This window comes from Sodiomyces alcalophilus (assembly GCF_042370955.1).
Source record: "Sodiomyces alcalophilus JCM 7366 unplaced genomic scaffold ACRALscaffold_1, whole genome shotgun sequence".
Lineage (NCBI taxonomy): Eukaryota > Fungi > Ascomycota > Sordariomycetes > Glomerellales > Plectosphaerellaceae > Sodiomyces > Sodiomyces alcalophilus.
This window is the reverse complement of record NW_027263532.1, coordinates 391,393-411,566: the sequence shown is the minus strand read 5'-3', so window position 1 is coordinate 411,566 and position 20,174 is coordinate 391,393. Positions and strand designations below refer to the sequence as shown.

General features: G+C 53.4%; 5 protein-coding genes across 5 annotated transcripts; 1 reads left to right on the top strand and 4 right to left on the bottom strand.

Moving 5' to 3' along the window:
- Positions 1 to 3,262: 3,262 nt before the first annotated feature.
- ACRALDRAFT_1026131 (uncharacterized protein) lies at positions 3,263 to 5,698 on the top strand (the record flags this gene model as incomplete). The annotated part of the gene is made up of 2 exons (XM_071014779.1): positions 3,263 to 3,436; positions 3,515 to 5,698. 2 exons carry the CDS (start codon positions 3,263 to 3,265, stop codon positions 5,696 to 5,698), a joined length of 2,358 nt encoding a protein of 785 aa, XP_070878420.1.
- A 2,031-nt stretch (positions 5,699 to 7,729) lies between these two features.
- Positions 7,730 to 8,977, bottom strand: ACRALDRAFT_2014689 (uncharacterized protein; the record flags this gene model as incomplete). The annotated part of the gene is made up of 1 exon (XM_071019785.1): positions 7,730 to 8,977. The coding sequence occupies one exon, from the start codon at positions 8,975 to 8,977 to the stop codon at positions 7,730 to 7,732; it is 1,248 nt and encodes a 415-aa protein (XP_070878419.1).
- A 406-nt stretch (positions 8,978 to 9,383) lies between these two features.
- On the bottom strand, positions 9,384 to 10,619 carry ACRALDRAFT_2097061 (uncharacterized protein; the record flags this gene model as incomplete). The annotated part of the gene is made up of 1 exon (XM_071022810.1): positions 9,384 to 10,619. One exon carries the CDS (start codon positions 10,617 to 10,619, stop codon positions 9,384 to 9,386), a length of 1,236 nt encoding a protein of 411 aa, XP_070878418.1.
- Positions 10,620 to 11,771: 1,152 nt separating this feature from the next.
- On the bottom strand, positions 11,772 to 13,010 carry ACRALDRAFT_1060540 (uncharacterized protein). Its single transcript, XM_071016249.1, has 3 exons — positions 12,601 to 13,010; positions 12,357 to 12,511; positions 11,772 to 12,263 (listed from the first exon to the last, which is right to left on the bottom strand). The coding sequence occupies exons 1-3, from the start codon at positions 12,679 to 12,681 to the stop codon at positions 12,107 to 12,109; spliced, it is 393 nt and encodes a 130-aa protein (XP_070878417.1). The 5' UTR covers positions 12,682 to 13,010; the 3' UTR covers positions 11,772 to 12,106.
- A 1,218-nt stretch (positions 13,011 to 14,228) lies between these two features.
- On the bottom strand, positions 14,229 to 20,112 carry ACRALDRAFT_1091571 (uncharacterized protein; the record flags this gene model as incomplete). The annotated part of the gene is made up of 51 exons (XM_071019574.1): positions 14,229 to 14,446; positions 14,502 to 14,613; positions 14,656 to 14,779; positions 14,844 to 14,874; positions 14,942 to 15,042; positions 15,088 to 15,107; positions 15,137 to 15,372; positions 15,472 to 15,500; positions 15,559 to 15,613; positions 15,680 to 15,716; positions 15,767 to 15,782; positions 15,829 to 15,893; positions 15,935 to 15,980; positions 16,022 to 16,070; positions 16,146 to 16,207; positions 16,258 to 16,294; positions 16,385 to 16,442; positions 16,486 to 16,560; positions 16,601 to 16,684; positions 16,711 to 16,763; positions 16,835 to 16,884; positions 16,922 to 16,950; positions 16,982 to 17,101; positions 17,145 to 17,187; positions 17,222 to 17,253; positions 17,291 to 17,382; positions 17,483 to 17,540; positions 17,568 to 17,646; positions 17,678 to 17,741; positions 17,808 to 17,907; positions 17,934 to 18,005; positions 18,041 to 18,055; positions 18,102 to 18,134; positions 18,185 to 18,232; positions 18,292 to 18,336; positions 18,396 to 18,616; positions 18,646 to 18,732; positions 18,801 to 18,851; positions 18,919 to 18,953; positions 18,983 to 19,023; positions 19,090 to 19,209; positions 19,242 to 19,320; positions 19,355 to 19,505; positions 19,533 to 19,555; positions 19,597 to 19,638; positions 19,662 to 19,727; positions 19,757 to 19,807; positions 19,840 to 19,883; positions 19,922 to 19,984; positions 20,042 to 20,052; positions 20,096 to 20,112. 51 exons carry the CDS (start codon positions 20,110 to 20,112, stop codon positions 14,374 to 14,376), a joined length of 3,345 nt encoding a protein of 1,114 aa, XP_070878416.1. The 3' UTR covers positions 14,229 to 14,373.
- Positions 20,113 to 20,174: the final 62 nt, after the last annotated feature.

Sequence of the window (20,174 nt, the reverse complement as noted above, 5' to 3'; positions counted from 1 at the left end):
CTATATTGACATTAAAGTCACATAGGTCATAATGTCTGCCTTAACAGAGTAGCAGATTCTATATCGGGGGTATGCATTTAGGCATTCCTGTATATGTATAGTCACTTTGTATCTATATTATACCCCTCCTTTTTGCCTTGGAATTTTGATATTCGAATATTCCTCTAAAGTATACTATTATGTACTAGTATGAATACACCATTCTATGGCCTGCTTCCCTTCCCTTCCTAAGTCCGCCTGCCTCTAAAGAACGCTAACGATATTTCTGCTATAGAAGAGGTCCTGCTATGGAAGAGGTCCTGCTGCTATGGAAGAGGTCCTGCTGCTATGGAAGAGGTTAGCTTAATAGGACTCTGTGGATAGGACTCTGTGGATAGGACTCTATGGATAGGACTCTGTGGATAGGACTCTGTGGATAGGACTCTGCCTACCTCTGTTATCGTGGAAGAGGTCCTGCTGCTATAGAAGAGGTTAGCTTAATAGGACTCTGTGGATAGGACTCTGCCTACCTCTGTTATCGTGGATTTATGGAAGAGGTCCTGCTGCTATGGAAGAGGTTAGCTTAATAGGACTCTGTGGATAGGACTCTGTGGATAGGACTCTGCCTACCTCTATTATCGTGGAAGAGGTCCTGCTGCTATGGAAGAGGTTAGCTTAATAGGACTCTGGATAGGGCCGTTGGATAGGACTCTGCTTACCTTTATTATCGTGGAAGAGGTCCTGCTATAGAAGAGGTTAGCTTAATGGGACTCTGGATAGGACTACTAGATAGGACTCTGCCTACCTCTATTATTTTAGAAGAGGTCCTGCTATGGAAGAGGTTAGCTTAATGGGACTCTATGATAGGACTCTGTGGATAGGACTCTGCCTACCTCTGTTATTATGGAAGAGGTCTGCTGTAGTTATTATTAAAAAGGAAGAAGACCTAACTGTAGATGGATCTGGAAAAAAAAGAAGATACCTAGATAGAAAAGGATCTACGAAGTACGTATACTACTGCCCCTGCCTGCCCTGCCTGCCCCGCCTGCCCTGCCTCCTGACGATAGCTTCGTTATTATAGAAGGACCTACCGGGATATTATACTAGTACTTTGAGTATATATACCACTCCTCCTATTTTACTAGCGAATATACTTCCTATTAAGTATATATACTTAATTACTATTAGTAGTAATATACTGTCAGCTTAATAATACTAACAGAAATAGTTAGTGTATTTAAACTGGTTAGTTATTTCGTGGGCCTTAAATAACTAATAAGATATCCTGTGGTGTATAACAGGGTACCTTGTATCGATACTGTTTTTTACTGGTTACTATGGACTTTACTGCTTAGAATCACTATGCTAATGTACCTGACCATTACGATATAATATTAACCCCTGTTAGCAAACAGGCTATTCGATAATCTTTACAGTATATTAACATAATTACGGGCTATAACATTATAAGGCTATTACATTACTGATAGTCATTATAAGGCTAGACTGTCCAGAACCCCCCCCCTCCCGGGTAGGAAGAGCTGATACAATGTCTTCCCGTCCCTACAGGTACGTGTACATACGTGTGTTTGTACCTTTTGGACAAGAATGTGCCTTTGGTGCCTGCGTCACTCATTCCTTCAGTATTCGGGTCCTTCTAGCTTTCAACCAGAAGGGTCGAGTCGGTCCTGCCTTCCTCCACGACTGCCCTACTTGGGATGAAAAGGTACGGACAGTACCGATCCTGCAACTCCTCCAAAATCCGTTCCTCACCTCATGTATTCGTTTTCTTACCTCTCTTTCTCCCGTCCCCTCCGTCTCCTCTAAAGATCTACTCATCCCAGCCCATTATTACCACCCATCTCTCAGCCTGACCAAACACTCTCTAACACTTGTGTATATCTATACAGACACGCGTCGTTTCTTCCCACCCTCCCTTGGTCACGACCTCTCGACCTCTCGACCTCCTTGGACGAATGGAACGTCCATCGACAAAGCATGCCAACAAATCTCCAAGCATAAATTTACATATTCGTTTTGAGTAAACCAGCCGGGAAATCTCGTCCACTCACCATGATACAATTTTATCCACGCCAATCCCCAGTGTAAATTGATTACCGGAGAAACACCAGTACCGTCCGCCGTTTAGCGAGATTGGTCCCCGTCCCTGCAACGGCGCTCGAACCCCCGGCAGCCACCACAAATTCATGCTAAAGGCGGGACCCCGGCCTCCTCATTAAGCAAGCTACATGGATCAGCCATCCGAAATACCCAGAGCCCCTTCGTCGACCCCAGCTTGAGCTTGGCTCCCAGCACTCGCACTCTGCTGATTTCCCGTCCAACTTTCCCTCCCACATCTTCCTCCAACCCGCCTCGACCGACCGACTCTCCACGCTTTCTCCTCCCTCCAAATCACTTCACTATTCTGTCGACCGAGTCTCACCAAACCAGCACCCCCGAAAAGCATTGATTATTTTTTTGGTGGGCGACTCAGCGAGCGGTGCAGTTGATCCGAGTTTACCGCTCCAGCACTCCCAAAAGGCCGCACCATTACCCTCTCGCTCTAGCGTCTGCAAGCACTCACCGCCGATACCTCGCGACGTAATTCGTCTCTTCGCGACAACAACTTGATCTTGGTCGATTCGGCGAGATTTCGTGCGCAAAGGAGGAATATTTTTTTCTTCCCTCTCTTCTTCACTCTCTCATCATCCCAAGCTTCATCTTTTACGCACCTCTCAGTCTTGGCTGCTCAGTCAGCTGTCACCGGATCTCATCCCCGATCGACCGATAGTATTCTGGCTCGAGCGTCCTGTACCCTTGTCCACCTCCTTTTCAATAACACCAATCCGGAACGACCCCCTTCCCGGATTCCTCCTCCCTCTTCACCTCCAGTCACTCATTACTCCAAATCTATTCTCATTTTATTTTTCACCTATCCTCTTACTGGTTTCACTCTTTCAACCATTTCAACTATCAGTCTTGAACGTTTTATTGTTTTCGTGCGTCTTGTGCATCGACGCAAACTCGACCGCTGCCTATTCAAGCTGCTTTGTCACATCTCGAAACGCGCCTCATCATTGTTACTTCAGCTGCGCATCTACTTGAATGCTCCGATAAATCTCGACGGGCTCTTTGATAGAGCTTCTCCTCCGCAGATCCTGCTTTGGTACGGCTCAGGCAAATGCTGTCACCTAGCAAAGGTACCCCTTTCGGCTGACTCGGAGCCCTATTAGACAGCATCGGAAACATCTCGCCATCTACGCATTTCACCAACTAAAACGAAATGGCCTCAGCGCACGATCTGACCCGTCGTGGGTCCTTGTCCCAAAACTCCAGTATGATGGCTCTCCAAGACCGATTCGAAGTGTTGAAGGAAATCGGAGACGGCAGTTTTGGCAGTGTGTGTCTCGCACGGGTCCGCACCGCCGGGGCTAACGTAGCTCGTCGTGGCACAGTGGTAAGATCGAAGCCTGGTTGTCACGCCGTGGTGCGACGGGGGGTAAAGCAGCTCGGTCAGTCTAACCATTTCGTGTAGGTTGCCATCAAAACGATGAAGAAGACCTTCGAGTCCTTTGCGCCATGCCTCGAACTCCGCGAGGTGGTCTTCCTGCGGACCCTCCCGCCACATACCCACCTCGTTCCCGCACTCGACATTTTTCTCGACCCTTACAGCAAGAAGCTTCACATCTGCATGGAGTACATGGAAGGCAACCTCTACCAGTTGATGAAGGCGAGAGACCACAAGTGTCTCGACAACGCCAGCGTCAAGAGCATTCTCTACCAAATAATGCTAGGTCTCGAACACATCCACGCCCACCACTTCTTCCACCGAGACATCAAGCCCGAGAACATCCTCGTCACCACGTCCGCTCATCACGATTCGGCCGTCGCATCATTCCGTCGTTATTCGGCTCTCGTCACCCCGCCGTCCACCCCTCCGCCGAGCTTCGCCGTCAAGATCGCCGACTTTGGTCTGGCTCGTGAGACACATTCGAAGCTTCCCTACACCACCTACGTATCGACAAGATGGTATCGCGCGCCCGAAGTCCTGCTCCGTGCGGGAGAGTACTCGGCACCTGTCGACATTTGGGCCGTCGGTGCCATGGCCGTCGAGATTGCCACTCTCAAGCCCCTTTTCCCCGGCGGAAACGAGGTCGATCAGGTTTGGCGTGTGTGCGAGATCATGGGCAGCCCGGGAAATTGGTACAGCAAGTCGGGTGCTCGCGTCGGTGGAGGCGAGTGGCGTGAAGGTGTCCGGCTGGCCGGGAAGCTCGGCTTCTCGTTCCCCAAGATGGCGCCTCACTCTCTGGACTCGATTCTCCAGGCGCCGCACTGGCCGCGTGAACTGAGCCACTTTGTGACCTGGTGCCTCATGTGGGACCCCAAGAGCCGGCCGACGTCCAGCCAGGCCATCGCTCACGACTACTTTATCGATGCCGTAGATCCCCTTCGCCCAAAGTCCTCCGCGTCGCGGATCCTGGGCCGGAAGCAATCGGACCTGCACCGCGGCAGGGATCTTGCGGCGCCGACATCGACGCCGGCCTCATCCAAACAGTCGTGGTTCCGAAAGTCCCTCATCGGGCGATCGGACAACTCGGAGACGGTCACATCGCAAACGTCTGTCAGGGAGAACATGGCTCCTCGCCCCGCCCCTCTGCACGCGCCTGTCGATGCGCCTGTCTCCACCAAGGCCCGGATAGCGGCAAGCAAACGAAGCACCTGGACAAACGGCCCGTCCATCGTCGCGCCCATGCCTATTCTGCCCAGCATCAGGCCGATATCGCCGTTGTCTGATGCAGTGACGGCTCAGGCGAGCAACAGGCCCTCGCACCACGAGAACGTCAACGGTGGGACCGTGCAGGCCGGCCAGAAGTTGGGCAGGCAGTCGTCCGTCGCGTCGAGCACAAACAACTACACCGAGATGCACCGCCAGCAAGCTGAGCGAGCCCTGAATGGCAACACGGGACTGGCGTCGCCGCCCAGCGGCCACAAAGAAGGCTTCTTCTCTCACCTACGGAAGCGCGCCCGCCGCTTCTCGGGACGTCACCAGACACCCATCTCCCCCGCCTACGACGACGTCGAGGCGCAAGCAGGTTGCGGTCCTTGGGCGAGCACTCGGTCGTCCTTGGTGATGGACCCATCTCCACCGCCACCGCCGAAAGCCGAGCCGTACGAGTCCCTGGACAAGGCGTTGCGCGATGTGCAGCAGCACCGCGACTCGCAGCCGAACGGGCTTCCCTACGCGTCACCGACCAACAACCTCAAGAGGCACCACTCGCTGCCGAAGAACCAGCCCCGTTCTGTGGACAACCTGATGGCCGTTGCTCGGGGAGGACCCATGTCCGGTCGCACTCGCCGCACACAGGTGGCGGCCCAGGGTATGCAGCAATACGACGCGCCCGACGAGGAGGACGAACTGCTCGACGAAGTACTCACGTCGACTCACCGGGCAATGAAGCGAATGGAGAAGGACGGGCGACCGGGGCTCCGGCAGACGGCGAGCAACGTTGGCTTTTCCAACCCCTACCCGACGCCGTCTCCTTCAGCAAGCAACAACGCAGTGATGTTCGGGGAGGGCAACGAATCGGTGACACCAAAGCCTCTCAACCTGAAGAAGTCGCAAGGCAACGATTACAAATGGCCGACACCACCGTACGAAGAGAGCGAGTGGGCCGCTGCCGCTTCAGCCAGCATTTGGGCGGCGGGCAACCGGGTCTAGGACCTTCGACGAATCTAACCGCCCCGCATCGCTGATCTTATACCATGTTCCTTGGGGTCAGCAGGGGCTGGACGGGGATTTGAACGGCCAAGCAGGTGTGCGAGCCGTTGCAGATTCTCTTTCCTGGCCTGAGTTTGATTATATTCAACCTCAATTTCGAAGCCCCTCCTATGTTCCGTCGTCTACGGAATCAGCAACATATTCGATTCTCCTGCAACATGTTCTATACCGATACCGATACCACCATCCTACAGCAGATCCGCTTCAGCGCGCATATCTTTCCTTACCTTTTTCCTTTTTTTCTTTGTCACTTTCTATTACTTGTTCTCATTACTTTCCCGAGAATACCCCACTTATATATACACATATATAGACTGAAAAAGCACGGCATTTAGCCCTGGGCATGGTTTACCGCCACGAAAGGAGGCATTTCATTTGTTTGACAGGGAGACAGGGGCGTTTTCGGAGCAACGGCTTGGAGATTTTCACGCAGGCCCGGGGGACGGCGGCACGGTCATCCATTGGTGGGACGGTCGGAATCATAGGGGAGGAAATCCCATCCGTTTTCTTGCACAAGGCAAAGGGATTTTCGTCGCCCCTCGAATTCTGTCTGCTGGCTGGACGCGACGTGAAGAGTGCTGGATGGGGTTGGACATGGTGCAAATAAGGACTGTCCTACACCATTCGAAGGTCCGTACGGGCCCGGCCCAGGGGTCATCCAATTTTGCGTTGTTTTCGAGCGGTCAACGGAGGAGAGTGGAGGAAAGGAGGGGGTTTTTGGCTTGTTGCTTCCGAGCCTCTCGGCTCCACCTATCCCATTTTATTTTATTTTCATTTTTACTGGATGGGATGGGAGAGAATCCCGGGTTCCTACTTTACAGTAGTGGAAAATTGGGCTGTATGTACGAGAATGGTCTCGCCCAGCCATTCTTAATAGGTGGAGAATGAAGCCACTGGTGATGACACTGCAACCAAACATGTCCTTGAAGTCCTGAAATCTGGTAATCTGGCAGCCGTGATGTGATGATTCGGGCATGAGACGGCGCATTTTCTTCTTTTGTGTGGGGTGTTCTGGTTAGGGCGTTTCTGAGTATGCTCGCATGAATATGGACCCTGCTAATTCGCCGTGAGGACTTGGGGTAGGAAAGGAGTACTAGGCTCCGTGATTCAGATTGTTGTTCAGACCCTGTCTTGTTTCCCTTTTACCATCCACTCAACTGTGTCTGAGATGGGATTGTCGGGATGGCCGGTGTATTCACCCTGGTATCCTACTTCGTCCCAATAGACTTCCCTTCCGCGTACCTATGCGCGTTCTGACACCTCGAAGGATGGGCCACGAGACCTATGTGGTTCGTCAAGCTGTCCTAACCGCATTCTAGAAGTGAGCCCCAAGTCCTCCCCCGGTTCCCCGGAACGATGATGGCGATGTAGTGTATCGTGAACACCTAGATAACTGTGTAAGTCGCGATCTTAATAGGAATTATAACTCAACAACCACCTCACCCAACCCCACTCAGACTATCTAATAATGAGACTAGCTCAATAATCTCAACTAAACGAATTTTTGAAAAATTGATTATATACAAGCAAAAGTGGACGGTGATGCGATGTGTGTTTGTCTGTTTCCTACTTCGTATCCGGACTCTACAATACAACCCAACCAGTAGAATGTGACTATTATGGTCACGTGACGTTTTAACCCGGAAGACCTCCCTGGAACCCCGATATCCTGAAATCCCTCCCAGGTACAACGGACGCAATGTCTAGATTTCCTCAGGTCTGGAAGATATCAAGAGGAGAGCAGATGGAAGAGAGCGTAGTTGTTTGGGTACGGTAAATACTACGCGTAAAGTATTTACTTATACTCTGCGTTATCGACAGGTCCATGGTCTGCAACCAGGACTTGGCTTAGTAATCAGTTCAACCAATCAGAGGGACTGTACCAACGCTCAACAAAAGACTTGGCACGCATCTCATTAGGGCAGTTCGTCGCGAGGTTCACATACAACGTACAACTCCAGACAGCCTCGGTCAGTCGGGCAACCCGACAACGTAGGTGACCAAGTCGGCAACCATTTCCTCGGGCTCCTTAAACCGGATTCCCAACACATCCTCCGTGGCGCGGACGTCTATATCGACAGGAAGCGAGAGGAACGCATCCTGCTTCTGTCCTTCCTGCCCCTCGCCCTCCCCCCGGGGCGTCGGGGGACCGACGAGCCCCTTCTCCTGTGCAACCCCCCTCGCGTGCCGAAGCAGCGCGTTCCAATCCGCATCCCTTGCGCAGAGGAACTTGGCCAGCCTCGCCCGGGGCTTACCACCCTCTTCCCCTCCTTCGTCGCGACGTCCCAGGGCGAGCTTTACATGACACTCTGCCACGTCCCGGACATCGACCACGGTGCCGGCAATGGGCATCGGCGCATCCCCGGTGCCTCCTCCGTCGCCCGTGAAAAGGGGACCCAGGAGCAGCGCGTTGGACGACCCCATGACCTGCCCGCGCGTCGTGGCGCGTTCGTCCGGGCCGAAGATGAAGGCCGGCAGCACGGCCGCCACGTCGATGCCCTCCGTCTCGGCGGGGTTCGCGCAGAACTCCTCGACCAGGGCTAGCCCTTTGGCTTTCGCGGCCGAGTAGACCGCGGCGGGGCGGAGGGATTGGAGATCCGACGGCTGGGCGGGGGGGCTGCTCGTCTCGGAGATGTGAACCACTTTCCATGCTGATGTTTTGGTTCCGGTCCCTCTTTCCTCGGGGGTTGTTGTGTCTGCCTCGGCGGCGGGGGGTGGGTGGGGCGTGACGGCGGCGAGGCTGGAGGTGAAGATTACCTTGTGCGGTTTCCGTTCCCCGGCCTGGCTGTCCTTCTGCTGTAGGAGGGCTTTGCGCACCGAGGAGAGGATGTTCTCGACCCCGCGTACGGATGGGACGTAGATGTCTTTGTAGGGGTTCTCTGTGGGACAGACCACGGGGCTGGCGGCGTGGATGATTACGTCGGGGACCCGTGCTTGCTCTTGTTCTCTTACCTTGGCCTCCCCTTTTCCCGCTTCGGCGCCTGGATGACAGGCGATGTGGGCATCGTAGGCGTCTGGAGCGGTTATATCAGGCACCTCGACCAAGGACACCCGATGGAGGTGAGGTTGCAAGGCGGGAATGGCGCGGAGGCGAGTGATTTCGCGCGGTGTTCGAACGGGGGCGCGGACAAGGTGATCTTCTGGCGTAGTGCGGAGGTAATGTAGGAGAATCTGGAACCCTACGAACCCGGAGGCTCCCGTGAGGAAGAGCGTTGGCATTTTGATGGCAGTGATTAATTAGGGGAGATGTATGTATGAATTTGAGGAGGGGAAGTAGGGAGGGTAAGAAGGTAAGATTGGATGATGTTCCTCCAATTCCACCAACCCTCGTCTATGCCCTCGCCTTTCTCCTCACCATGCTTCCCCTCTCGATCTGGCGATCACTTAGTCATATCATGACGTCCCTATTGTGGTGTTGTGTGGTGACTACGGCTGACACCATCGCTGTACATCGTGGCTCGGGTGGTATCAGCCACATTTGGAGCCACATCACATCATACCATGGTACGTAGGTACTCGTCGACAATCACCCGACTCGATGGCTGATATTCATATTAGTATGATCCCCTACCTCCCTCTCCCTTTGCCTTCCTCCCTCTCCCCTCCCTCCCCTCCCTCCCCTCCCTCAGGAACTCTCCGAATTAATACTAAACCGATACGTCGCCCTCAGAACATAAGGACCATCCGCCGGCCCGAAAATCTGCTTCTCCGTCCGCCCCCAGGCCGGGTTGTTAATCCCGTCAATGTAATCCTGCACCTCGAGCACCACACACCCGTACTGCGGGATGGTGCGCGGGAACGCCTCCTCGTCCCAGAGGCCCTGCGACCGCTTCAGCGCCAGCGTGCCGTCCTGCTGCGTGCAGCTGTACACCTGGAACGCGTCCTGGTCGCTGTAAATGTCCAGCTGGATGCCGGACCAGGGCGAGTGCACGCGCGCCACGTAGCCGTCGGCGCTGCGCCAGTCGTACGACCCCTCCCTGTTGACCGTGTAGCAGTTGTCGTAGCCGGTGCAGCCGGCGCCGCAGTTCCCCTCCAGGTCGGGGCTCGTAATGTTGGCCCCCAGCGGCTTGGGCGCGCTCCAGAAATCGTTGACCGACCCCTTTTCGTTGGCCAGGATCTCGCCCGTCGGGATCAAAATGTCGTCCACCGCCACGCGCTGCCCGCTGTACGGCAGGTGCAGGGTGTGGTTGTGGGCCAGGTTGGTCTCGTTGTTGGCGAAGCCGTCGAGGTTCCAGTAGGCGTGGCTGGTCAGCATGATGGGCGTCTTCTCGGTGGTCGAGAGCGCCACGATGGAGATGTCCCAGTCCCAGTCGGTGACCGTGTACGTGACGTACGAGATGACCTCGCCGGGGAACCCTTCTTTGCCGTCCGGGTCGACAATGGAAAAAGTGATGCTGTTCTCCGTGTGGGAGACGACGGTAAAGTTGCGCCACCCCCAGCCGTCCGGCCCGCCGTGCAGCGTGTTGACGCCGTCGGGGTGGTTGTCCGTGGGGTTCTCGTTGGGCTCGACGTGGAACGTGACGCCGTCAATCTCGAACGTGCTGTTCTTGATGCGGTTGGCGTAACGGCCCGGCACGTTGCCGTAGTTGGGGTGCTGCTCGTCGATGCTGTAGTAGCTGGCGTTGTCCCACCCGGCCACGATGTCGCGCGGGATGCCGTACTGGTCGTTGATGATCAGGTCCGAGATGGCCGCGCCGTAGGGGACGAAGCCGGCCGTGAGATGGTCGCTGTAAATCCAGTACTTCCCATCCTCGTCCGGCGTTGGCTTGTTCGGTTGAGTGCCGTTGCAGCGCGATGCCGACACTGACGTGGGGAGGAGTAGCAGTGCCCCCAAGGCGAGAGGAAGAGTAGTGAGCTGCATGGTGGTCGAAACTTGTCCTGGTTCTTTTGTCACGACACGAGGAGACAAGTACACCTGAGAGAAGGGAAAGAGACCCGTTCAAGACCAAGAGCGGGCTTCGGTCCCAGACATCAGACCAAGGAAGCTTATATATACTCCGGCCGCCCTTGGATCCATCAACCTGCCGATCTCGCAACCGACAGAAGGGTAAAGGGGTGGGGAGGGGCACGAGGAGGAGAAGGTACGTTTGTACAGGAACCGCACGAGTTTCCAGCTACTATACGTTTTGGGCAAATCTTACGACGATCGTAAATGTTTCCTACACCGTGACTGGTGCGTCTGCCGTCCGCGGCCAACAATAATCTGGGGTAAACGAGGAAGGACGACAAAGGGTAGCATCGAGGGTACCTAGACGTTGGAACGAGGCGGGGCAATGTCGTATGTACTTCGTAGGCGGTTTATTCGGGGGGAGTTCGGCCGCATGAACCGATATCCGCATAAAGGCACGAATACGTGTCGTCGGTGTAGTAGTACTTCATGATATTGTACCAGGCTGGCAAGCCCATTGCCTGCTTCTGAAAGATACATGGAGCTACGAAGTAAGTCGGTAGATAGCTGGGGTGATGGTGTGTTCCCCCATGAAAGATTTCGAGTCAATCAAGACATATTCAACCTAAAAGACGTGAAACCATCGAGAGAAAGGGTCCTGACAGCATGCAGACCAGACCGAAGGCGGGGAGATGGTGATGAGCGTTGCGACGAGAGAGGGAGCGGGCTCAGATGCCAACCTCCCCGAAGATTATTGGCGCGCCTGTGGACCCCTGCGGATTCTGATTTATCCGGTACCCGAAGCTGCAGCCTATAGTGTACAAGTACATACAACGGCAGATGGAAATGGAGAGCTTTGACCAATGGGAACGCTCCTGGCCATCTCACACCGCACTCCAGCCAACACACCGCACCACATGCCAAGAATGCTTGTTTCTATGCTGACTGTGGTCCTGAATGTCGTCATGACTTTATGGATCGTATAACCCACAAAGCCGCCCGTCTGTAGGCTGGCTGGACGGGCTGCTGTCGCATAGTAATACTCCATGACAACTGCGGAGTGCGTGCGCTGCATGCGGCCGTTACCAGCTCTCTGCAAAGTCTCAAGTAGTCGCGATATCATGTCGCCGAAGAAATGAGAAACATTCTATTACCAACGTACTGACAATCCATGCCGACAGAATGTTCCATTAAATAATTACGCATGATAATGCAATATTAGCAGATGCCCTGCCATCCCTTCTCCGAGAAGCCCCGAGGCATGAAAATCTACCGTCATGTCTATCAGGCTACGACGCTCAGCCTGACCATGCAGTACAGTGGAAAAAAAACAAACCAAGCCAAACCACAATGACAAATTAGAAACTCAAGGCCCAAAATGATGCCGTTGATCAGATGCGAGACGACAGAGCGGATTGAAAGGAAACGAGAAACGGCTTTCTTCGGGGGCAAGGTCCTCCTCACCCCTGGCAGTTGGTGCACAGTTGACACTCCATGTGATGCGCATTGTATGCAATCCCCTGACCCGAAGAATCCGTCTCGGAAAACAGATCATTGAACCCGGGGTACGCGACGAAGAGGTCGCCGTGCGTATCGCAATCGTCTGTTGCCGAGACCCTATCCATCGCCTCATCGTCAGCAACCTTTCGACTTTCTTCCCCTCGGGGCGGTTGATGGTGGGCATTTTATACAACACGGCTGGTAACTTACGTGGTCAAGCGGCAGAGGGCCCCGCGATCTGGCTGGATGGAGCCTAGGTTGTTCCTGAACGGCTCTGGGAGAGGCCGGCAAGCGTTCGGATAGTTGACGGTAAAGTCGACCTTTTCACATATGCCCTTGAAATTCGGTTCGGTACAGAGAAGCACCTGAAGTTACATGTCGTTAGCAAGGAATTGGCAAAACGGCGATCGATATATGGGAAAGACGAGGATACCGCCTCAAACTGCCTTCTTACCTCACCCGGCTCTCTCTTGTGAAGTGTCGATGGTGCAGCAAAGACTGCAGCAACGAGAGAGGCCACGACAAGAAACTTCATTTTGTTCGGTAGAATCGTTGAGGTCCGCTGGATGGTGGAAGAGCAAGGAGAGAGGATGTCTCCTAATGTTCTGAATGTTATGGAGCGATGATGATGATTGTGGGTTAGAATCAAAGTTGGCAAAGGTATCCCACGACTCTTATACTTTCCTCCACGCCCAAACTCATATTTTGCCCCTCGGATCCTGCTTTTTGACGCCCTGCATCCTCCCACTTTGATGGCCTCGTCCCGTCATCAGGGTAAGGTGCATTCTGCGGTCAGGTGCCACCACGTACCCGGGACCCTCCAACCCAAAGGCACGACACCACGGCGCGTCCGCCAGCAGTGTGCGATACTGCGGGAAGGTGGTGTCGGACCAGACCAACGCGATGGGCGGCCTATGTCAATCCGCCTCCCCGTGGAATGGTTCTAGACGCCGATTGTCGAATGAGAAAGAGCGTACCAAGTACGACGAGGGACAAGGCATAATGGGTCTCGTATCAGACTCTTGCAGCCGGCAGTCTTCCCATCGGTCTCACAGGCGTCCGTCGTTATTGAACCAGTGCGGTAGTTGCATCTGACACCCGCAGCCATTGCGCCACCCCGACGTATGTCGCTGGGAAACTTGTTTTGGATTGGTAGGTGGTTTGGCACCGGTCACTTTCTCAGTTAAGAAGAGATAGTCAACACACATCACGGTGGAATTTTTTCATCGTTCTCGCTATCCCTACCGATGCCACCAACGGGTCGTTTTCTGTCTCATACCACGGCCGATCAATTCTCCTTGACGTCGAATTAGACAACGAAAACCAAAGCTGGAAAGAAAGGGAGAGAAGACGCTGGGAAGCGATCGAGGTGACTTCAGCGTAGGACCGCTACGGCTGGTTGGTTCTTTCCCCCTAAGCATGACGTTTTTACAGGTCAATGCATCGACAACAGGCGACGTGACGACTACCCATCGACAAAATCGTCAGTTCCTTTTTCATTTGAGTGTCTGATCGGACGTCCAGAAAGCCACTGCCGTCGCCTCTACAGTAGGGGATCCCACGCTGTGCAACGGAGGACGGCATCGGACGGCAGGAGCATCGCCAAGCCTCGTAAGAGGGAAATCCGAGGATGCGCGCCGACTGAGCCGCACAATTCCGTACATGCAGTCACTTTGGAGCCGACGACTCGTCCGAATGTTTCCTGAATAGGCCTGACAGCTTCTTGGCCAGTGTTCGAGGTCCAGATGGTCATATACGGCCCAGCAGGGTCTAGTCCGTCCTCGGCCCTGTTTGCGTCCGCGGTTGATCCCAGACACTTGTCAAACCACAATGGCCAGGCCATTAGGAGGACGAAAAATTTCCCTCGGTGCGAGCCTTGACGAGAAGCCATCGCCCGGAATGGACACATGAGACAGTCGTGACGAAGCTGGCACTGCTGTAGCGTGGATCTGCTATGATGTTTCAGCTACACGACACTCGAGATGACGGTGTGGCCAAATGACGGCCCATTTTCCCCAACTAAGATGGGCATGCCAGGACTTCCGTTGCACCACCGCCTTCAGTTGCAACGGAAATTTTCCCAAGGGAAATTCGGGTTTCTGGTGTTACTCCGTCGAGTCGGCCTGGGAATCTGCATTGGGCTGGCAAAGAATCGCCGAGGCGCACGCAACCAACCGTATCGACCATGGCTCGCCATTTTTGTAACCGATGCGGTTCTGAGTGACTATTATCGCTGAGTTTGAGAGCCTACAGCCGGCGCAGTGGAACCCGAGTCGGTTTGCCCGGCGCCCAGCTGATCACTCCCGCAGACTGACAGTCATAGTCATGGTAGTGCCGACAACGACTGCGACGCACTATTGGGTCAGCTTGTTTTGTCGCGATGGCTTCAGCCCGTGCAGCTCAAATGAACGCTGTCGGCATTCTTCCTTCCCAATGGACCAGGAGACGTTGGTTTTCGTAGTGGGATCTCGCTGATAACCGATACTGGGTCCCTGTTCGAATTATACACAAAGGATTGCGGTTGGAAGTGTATGGAAGACAAGGTCGGAGCAAGGGGAGGAGAAAGCAGTCGAGATACGGATCTTGCCTGGCGAGTCCCCAGGATCCCGATCCTGTAAATGCAGGACGCGCAGCTGAAGCACACGGGGTTGTGAATATATGGATGTGGCGCTATTTAAAAGTTCTTCGTTGACGAACAAAGAGACACATCTCGAGAGTTGCGAGTATGCTGGTGGATGAGTGTCGGTTTCTTCCAAGATACGCACTTCTAGGGCCTTTCTCCTTGGCTCGTTCACTGCTTTGTCGTTTGTTCCAGGAAGGTGAGGCCAGGTGACCGGGAGATGTTATGGTTGTGAGTGCACCGTGACACAGAAAGAGAAAAAGCCTTTGCGCTCGTCTTGCATGCCCATTTTGGTTAATCACTAATTATACCTTAATCAACGTGGCCGTTGGGGCGCATGGCTGCAGGTCAAGCCAACAAGTGACTTGACAAATAGATATTCGGATCTTCCCAGGTTCCCATCTCTGTCGGCAGGACCCGAAGCCGAAGCAGAGAACCCAAGGAATCCTTCTGGTAGCATGGTTCCTCTGTGTACTTTGTAGCCTCCGACTTCCAGAAATTACCAAACCTGCATGAGGCCCAGCGGTACATAGAGGAGTGGTGGCATCAACTAAAAGTCGAAGTATGTATTCGCAAGGCAAGCAGCAGGCACGGCTCAGTTGATCCCTCCGCAGTTCCATGTCAGTCAGAATATACAACGGTTGAAGGCGTATACAACGTATGTATACTTCGTACAGTTAGCAGATATGTAAGAGTAACGGTGACTTGTTGTCCCCCGTCTTTTCACTCAGCGACTAAGCCCTGGTATGTCCACTGGGTAATTCCTTCCCCTTTGGGAGCAGAAGGGACCACATGAGCAAAATGGGACGGAACGATGGAGATCCACGAGTCCTTCGAGTGGTTCTTCCTTCTCTTTTAGTCAGTATGGAAAGACTGATTGCCATTGCGGAAGTGGTGGCGGGGAGGAGTGCACTTTCTGCTCATCCCCTGACTCTGGGCTCTATTACGTACTCACTTCTTGCTGGACAGGGTAATTACAGGTACCTATTATTACTGAGACTTGTTACGAACTCCCCCTGTCGCCACGACTCATGTCCCGGACCGTGCGCCTTCGTCAACAACCCAAGCGAGATCGTAATGGGGAATACCCAGGAAATTAGCATGAAAATTTTCCAACAAGCCAACGACTCGGAACGTGTTCCCCGGCCTCTTGGACAGGGAATGCCACGAGGCGGCTGCCCCTGCTCCAGTTCCAGTTGGCCATCGTCCCCATTCTTCAACATTAGCATCCGCCAGTGTACAACGTACAACGTACCTCCTCAACACCATAATCTCCTCGTTGGAAGATCATGTCTGCGTCCTCACTTGCCAAGAACGAACAAAAAGAAGTCTTCCGCGTCGTTACCCCGGGATACATGCCGAAACTATAGTGCCTTGACGCGGGTTGAATAAGCGACATGCGGGTGGCGGCGAAGTCATGTGGCATACACGCGAATTGTGTCTGTGGACACACATCCCAGCAACTCTTTACAGCCCTCTCTTAGTCTACACCCTGCGTAGGTGTACAACGTAGCGCCCTTGGCTGCGGCTACCTTGACATTCAAGAGAGGTATTCGCAAAAGACAGTACCTACGGTAGGTACCTAGGTAGGTAGCTATATGTAAACGAAAGTTGGTACCTGAGCAATACCGAATACAGCGTACAACGTTGGACACGAGCCTCCTGGGACTCAGAACCTCCACCGAAGATAGTGGGCCCTATTTGGAGGGTTTCTGGAACTCTTCATGGAAGCCAATTCGAACAACTCTTGTCTGCATTCACCCCTACGCTCCTCTGACATGTGACCAGTCGCGCCTCAATTTTTGATCGTCAAATACCTATGTAATTAGCTGACCGCCGAGCACAACCTTTGGCGTCTCATTTCCTCCGTGCGTCAGACACCAACTGAGACAAACTCGAAGAGTGTCGACGAGGAGGACTAGGACCCAGGTACTTCGTTCATACCAACCGCAATCAAACTACCTGGCCGGGTCCGGAATACTTCCTCGGAGCACTTCCTCAAGACACGTGTAGGTACACGCGATTTCCACCTAGGTAGCATACAACGTACAGTAAGTGTATAAGGTACTTATCATCCAGGAGTTGAACATGCAAGACCCTAGAGCCTCCTATTGATTCCTGGCATGTATGTACGCTGTACGTACAACGTACATACGTCGTAGCCTCGCAGATACGTTGTAATATCTGTTGACAGTCGGTAATAATCTTCCCGCACATTCGATTGCATTACCGGCGCGACCACCCAGCCACCCGTTATGACAAGGCGAAGCACCCAATGTCCGGCTTCGGTCGAAAGCGGGTATGTAGTTATCTTCAATCGACAGTTCGGGGACTGCTTCCCACGATTAGTCGTCGTGTCCGGATAGCCCTCAAGTCACATGATTGTCCCCCGATGTGCCGAGGGTTATCTCGCAGTGAAAACTGGAATGTACATACAATCATGGCTCGCGGCGACTGATGACGGTGAAGACTGGTGCCTCGCATGGCCTAGCAAACCAACAGCGGTTGGTTACCGGTATTCAACGAGTTTCATTCAGCCAGGTGGCCCCACTGATATATTTCTGATGGAGCGAAGGCAATCCTGCCCCTTGTTTCATGACCACGGGGCCTCTTGGGCTAATGCAGGTACAGACAGCGGTATATTGCGCCAACGACACGTGTCGCTTAGAAGGCAAGGTACTTAGGTACATGCGTACGTTGTACGTTACCTGGTTACTCGTCCCGGGAGTACCAGATGTAATTACCGTACAAGGCGTAATTAATTACCTGGTGCGCTGATCATCAACACTGACAGGCGGCACAGTTGCTAGCCACCAGCACCAGAACAGAAGACCGTTGGTGTTCCACATAGTTTACCCTTCTGATACGGTATCCATTTTCCTGCAAGTGCAATGGAAACACGTAATGCTACAAGTAATAAGCGACGAGAATCGTATGGTCTGGCCTCTCGGGCCCGGGCCGTTGGGGACGAGGCACTAGGATAGATGAATAAATGGGGTTTAGCGACACTATTCCTATTTCGGCTGTATGAAGAATGACACAGTGTAATGTCCCAGGTGGGCCTGGCAGGAGAGCGTGGCTCCGCCTTCTGGAAACATTCGATGCAGGTCCACCGAGCAGCCCATATCAGCCTGATCTCTCCTTGGTCCCGGATCAGGAGTCTTCACCGGTCACCGACGAGACCCATGCGACATACGTTGTACATATAGACCCATGCGACATATCATTCATACAACGCACTGGTGCCTTTTTGAACACCAAGTTATTTGAAAACCCTCGTCATCTTTCACTCACAATCCAATCTTCGCGAACATTCCTTTTTTAATTGTTCTCACCATATCTTGTATTCAACATGCAGATAAGGTAGACTAGAAAAAGGAACTGTACACCTGCCCAATAATACAACGTACATCGTGACCGAGCTGGATAATCAGCAAGGAGTACCTAGTTGGAGGAAGAGGAATCTCTCGCTGTGGTCGCCACACAAGACACCCTACGAAGCCGCCGCGGCGGAAGTGTAACCACGCTGCCTGGGCCTCGTGGCAATCGCCCGCTCGCCAAAGACTGAAACTGTCATACCATAAGTGTCAGTTCTCCCGCGGTATTCGCTATGACTATGGGGTCAGCACCCGCAATTATCAGAATCTTGGCCAAAAATTCCTTCATTGCCAGAGTGGCTCTGCGGCTAGGGCTGATTGTCCAGCCCATCCATACCACGTCCCCATGTAGTTGTATAGTTGTATGGCCGTCTAGCTCCTGACCAGGAGGATACTCCTCGGGGAATGCCAAAGCCCGGAAACCCCGGAAACCGAAGAGACAGGGCGAACGACAGCCTCGCGTCTCTCTCTCCCTATTAGGCAATCGCTTGCACCGACGGACAGGATGAGCTCAGCGTGACGACATGGATGTTCCAGGAAGAAGGGTGGAGATGCGAACCCAGGTTCTCTCTTGCTCGGTTGCGTTTTTCTCACCGGTATGCAGATATTATATGAAAAAAAGCGCCCATCGACAAGTCATTGGCTCATAAAGCGTACGATGTAGGTACGTTGTACAATGTATGCACGAGGCAACTCGAAATGGCAATGCTGCAAGGACATGCACTGTCTCCTTTTGAAATCCACGTTTTCATGCGCCCTAACGCGCCGTGTGGACCCGGTACCAATCTCGCGGGACGGAGGCGGCACGACCTGAGAAGAGCCGGGTAACACTACCTTACTGAAATGGCCAATAAACCGCCGTGCATCCCGTCAATGTGCCCTCACCTCCCGAAAACAGAATGTCAGATATTACTTCGTAGGTACTTGTCTCCTATTGCGCCGTGACGTCGAAGGAAGGATCGTGGAAGGGCAGGAGAGGGTCGGATCCCGAATCCTTGGCGCAGGTCAAGAACTGACTTCACTTCACCCACAGAGAAGCTCGACTTCTCGACGGCTCGACCGGTCACTATTGAAGGGTTTGAAGAGCAAAGTAACGACTAGTCTGCCGATGAGCCAGGAGCTGAGTGACCACGGAGCCGATTGTACCAGATATGACTAATGCTCCTTGGCCGTCTGTCTCAAATATCGGGGATCGGAAGCGATCCGGCAACCCGGGCTAGACTGCGATCAGCGGCGCGCCAGGCTGTAGGAGTCCTGGCAGATATGTCAGGTGAAGAACTCGTTTGGAGCATTGCCTGCACTGCAGACAGATCAGCAAGAGCCTTTGCGGTTTGTGGTCTGGCGTCTAGCTTGGTATCATCACTACAACGTACATCCCTTCCATGTCACCAAACGGAGACGATGGTCAGAGACTAGAGCCAGTCATCTAAGTGTCATGAATGGATTGACAAACCGACAAACCAAAAAAACCGACAAACAGATCGGAAGCTGGCTTCTATCTAAGAGTTGTCAACAAACGCGCAGAAGAGACCAATCGTTGGACCCGGGACCCAATTGCCAGTCAGTTGACGTCCTATCTGGCGGCTGTCATGGGCCCGTGGTGGGTGGGTGACGAGCAACAGGTGACCCGAGGTATTGGCTCGCGACGGCAGTCTCTCCTCGGACTTTGATTGATACAGGGATAGGAACGGAGTACGGATGTCTCGCGGCCGATCCTGTCACCGTCGGTGTCCAGCCTCACTGTCCCTGCGCCAAGACAGCTATAGGTACATAGATACATACGAGATACACAATGAACCATATTTCAGACAAGCCCGTTGGTGAGACTCCCATTTCGTCAGCTGACGATGAACTTAACCTGCCGCATTTCTTAGCTTAGTTCTTGCTTTTCGCGATACCGATGCAGGGTCTCGGTGAGTAGGATACACATTGATCTCCGGGGTGTCACTCACGCTCCTGGGATACACATGATACAACGTAGAGAATGAAGGACCTGTAAGTATACCGCTGGCTGGGACGGTACGGTACCTA

Excerpts from the sequence above, each read along its gene's own strand:
- ACRALDRAFT_1060540 (XM_071016249.1), bottom strand. The coding sequence starts at position 12,681 with ATGAAGTTTCTTGTCGTGGCCTCTCTCGTTGCTGCAGTCTTTGCTGCA. Across the intron at positions 12,512-12,600 it reads ACAAGAGAGAGCCGGGTGAG|GTGCTTCTCTGTACCGAACC; the intron begins GTAAGAAGGCAG and ends ATGTAACTTCAG. Across the intron at positions 12,264-12,356 it reads GCCCTCTGCCGCTTGACCAC|GGTCTCGGCAACAGACGATT; the intron begins GTAAGTTACCAG and ends GGCGATGGATAG.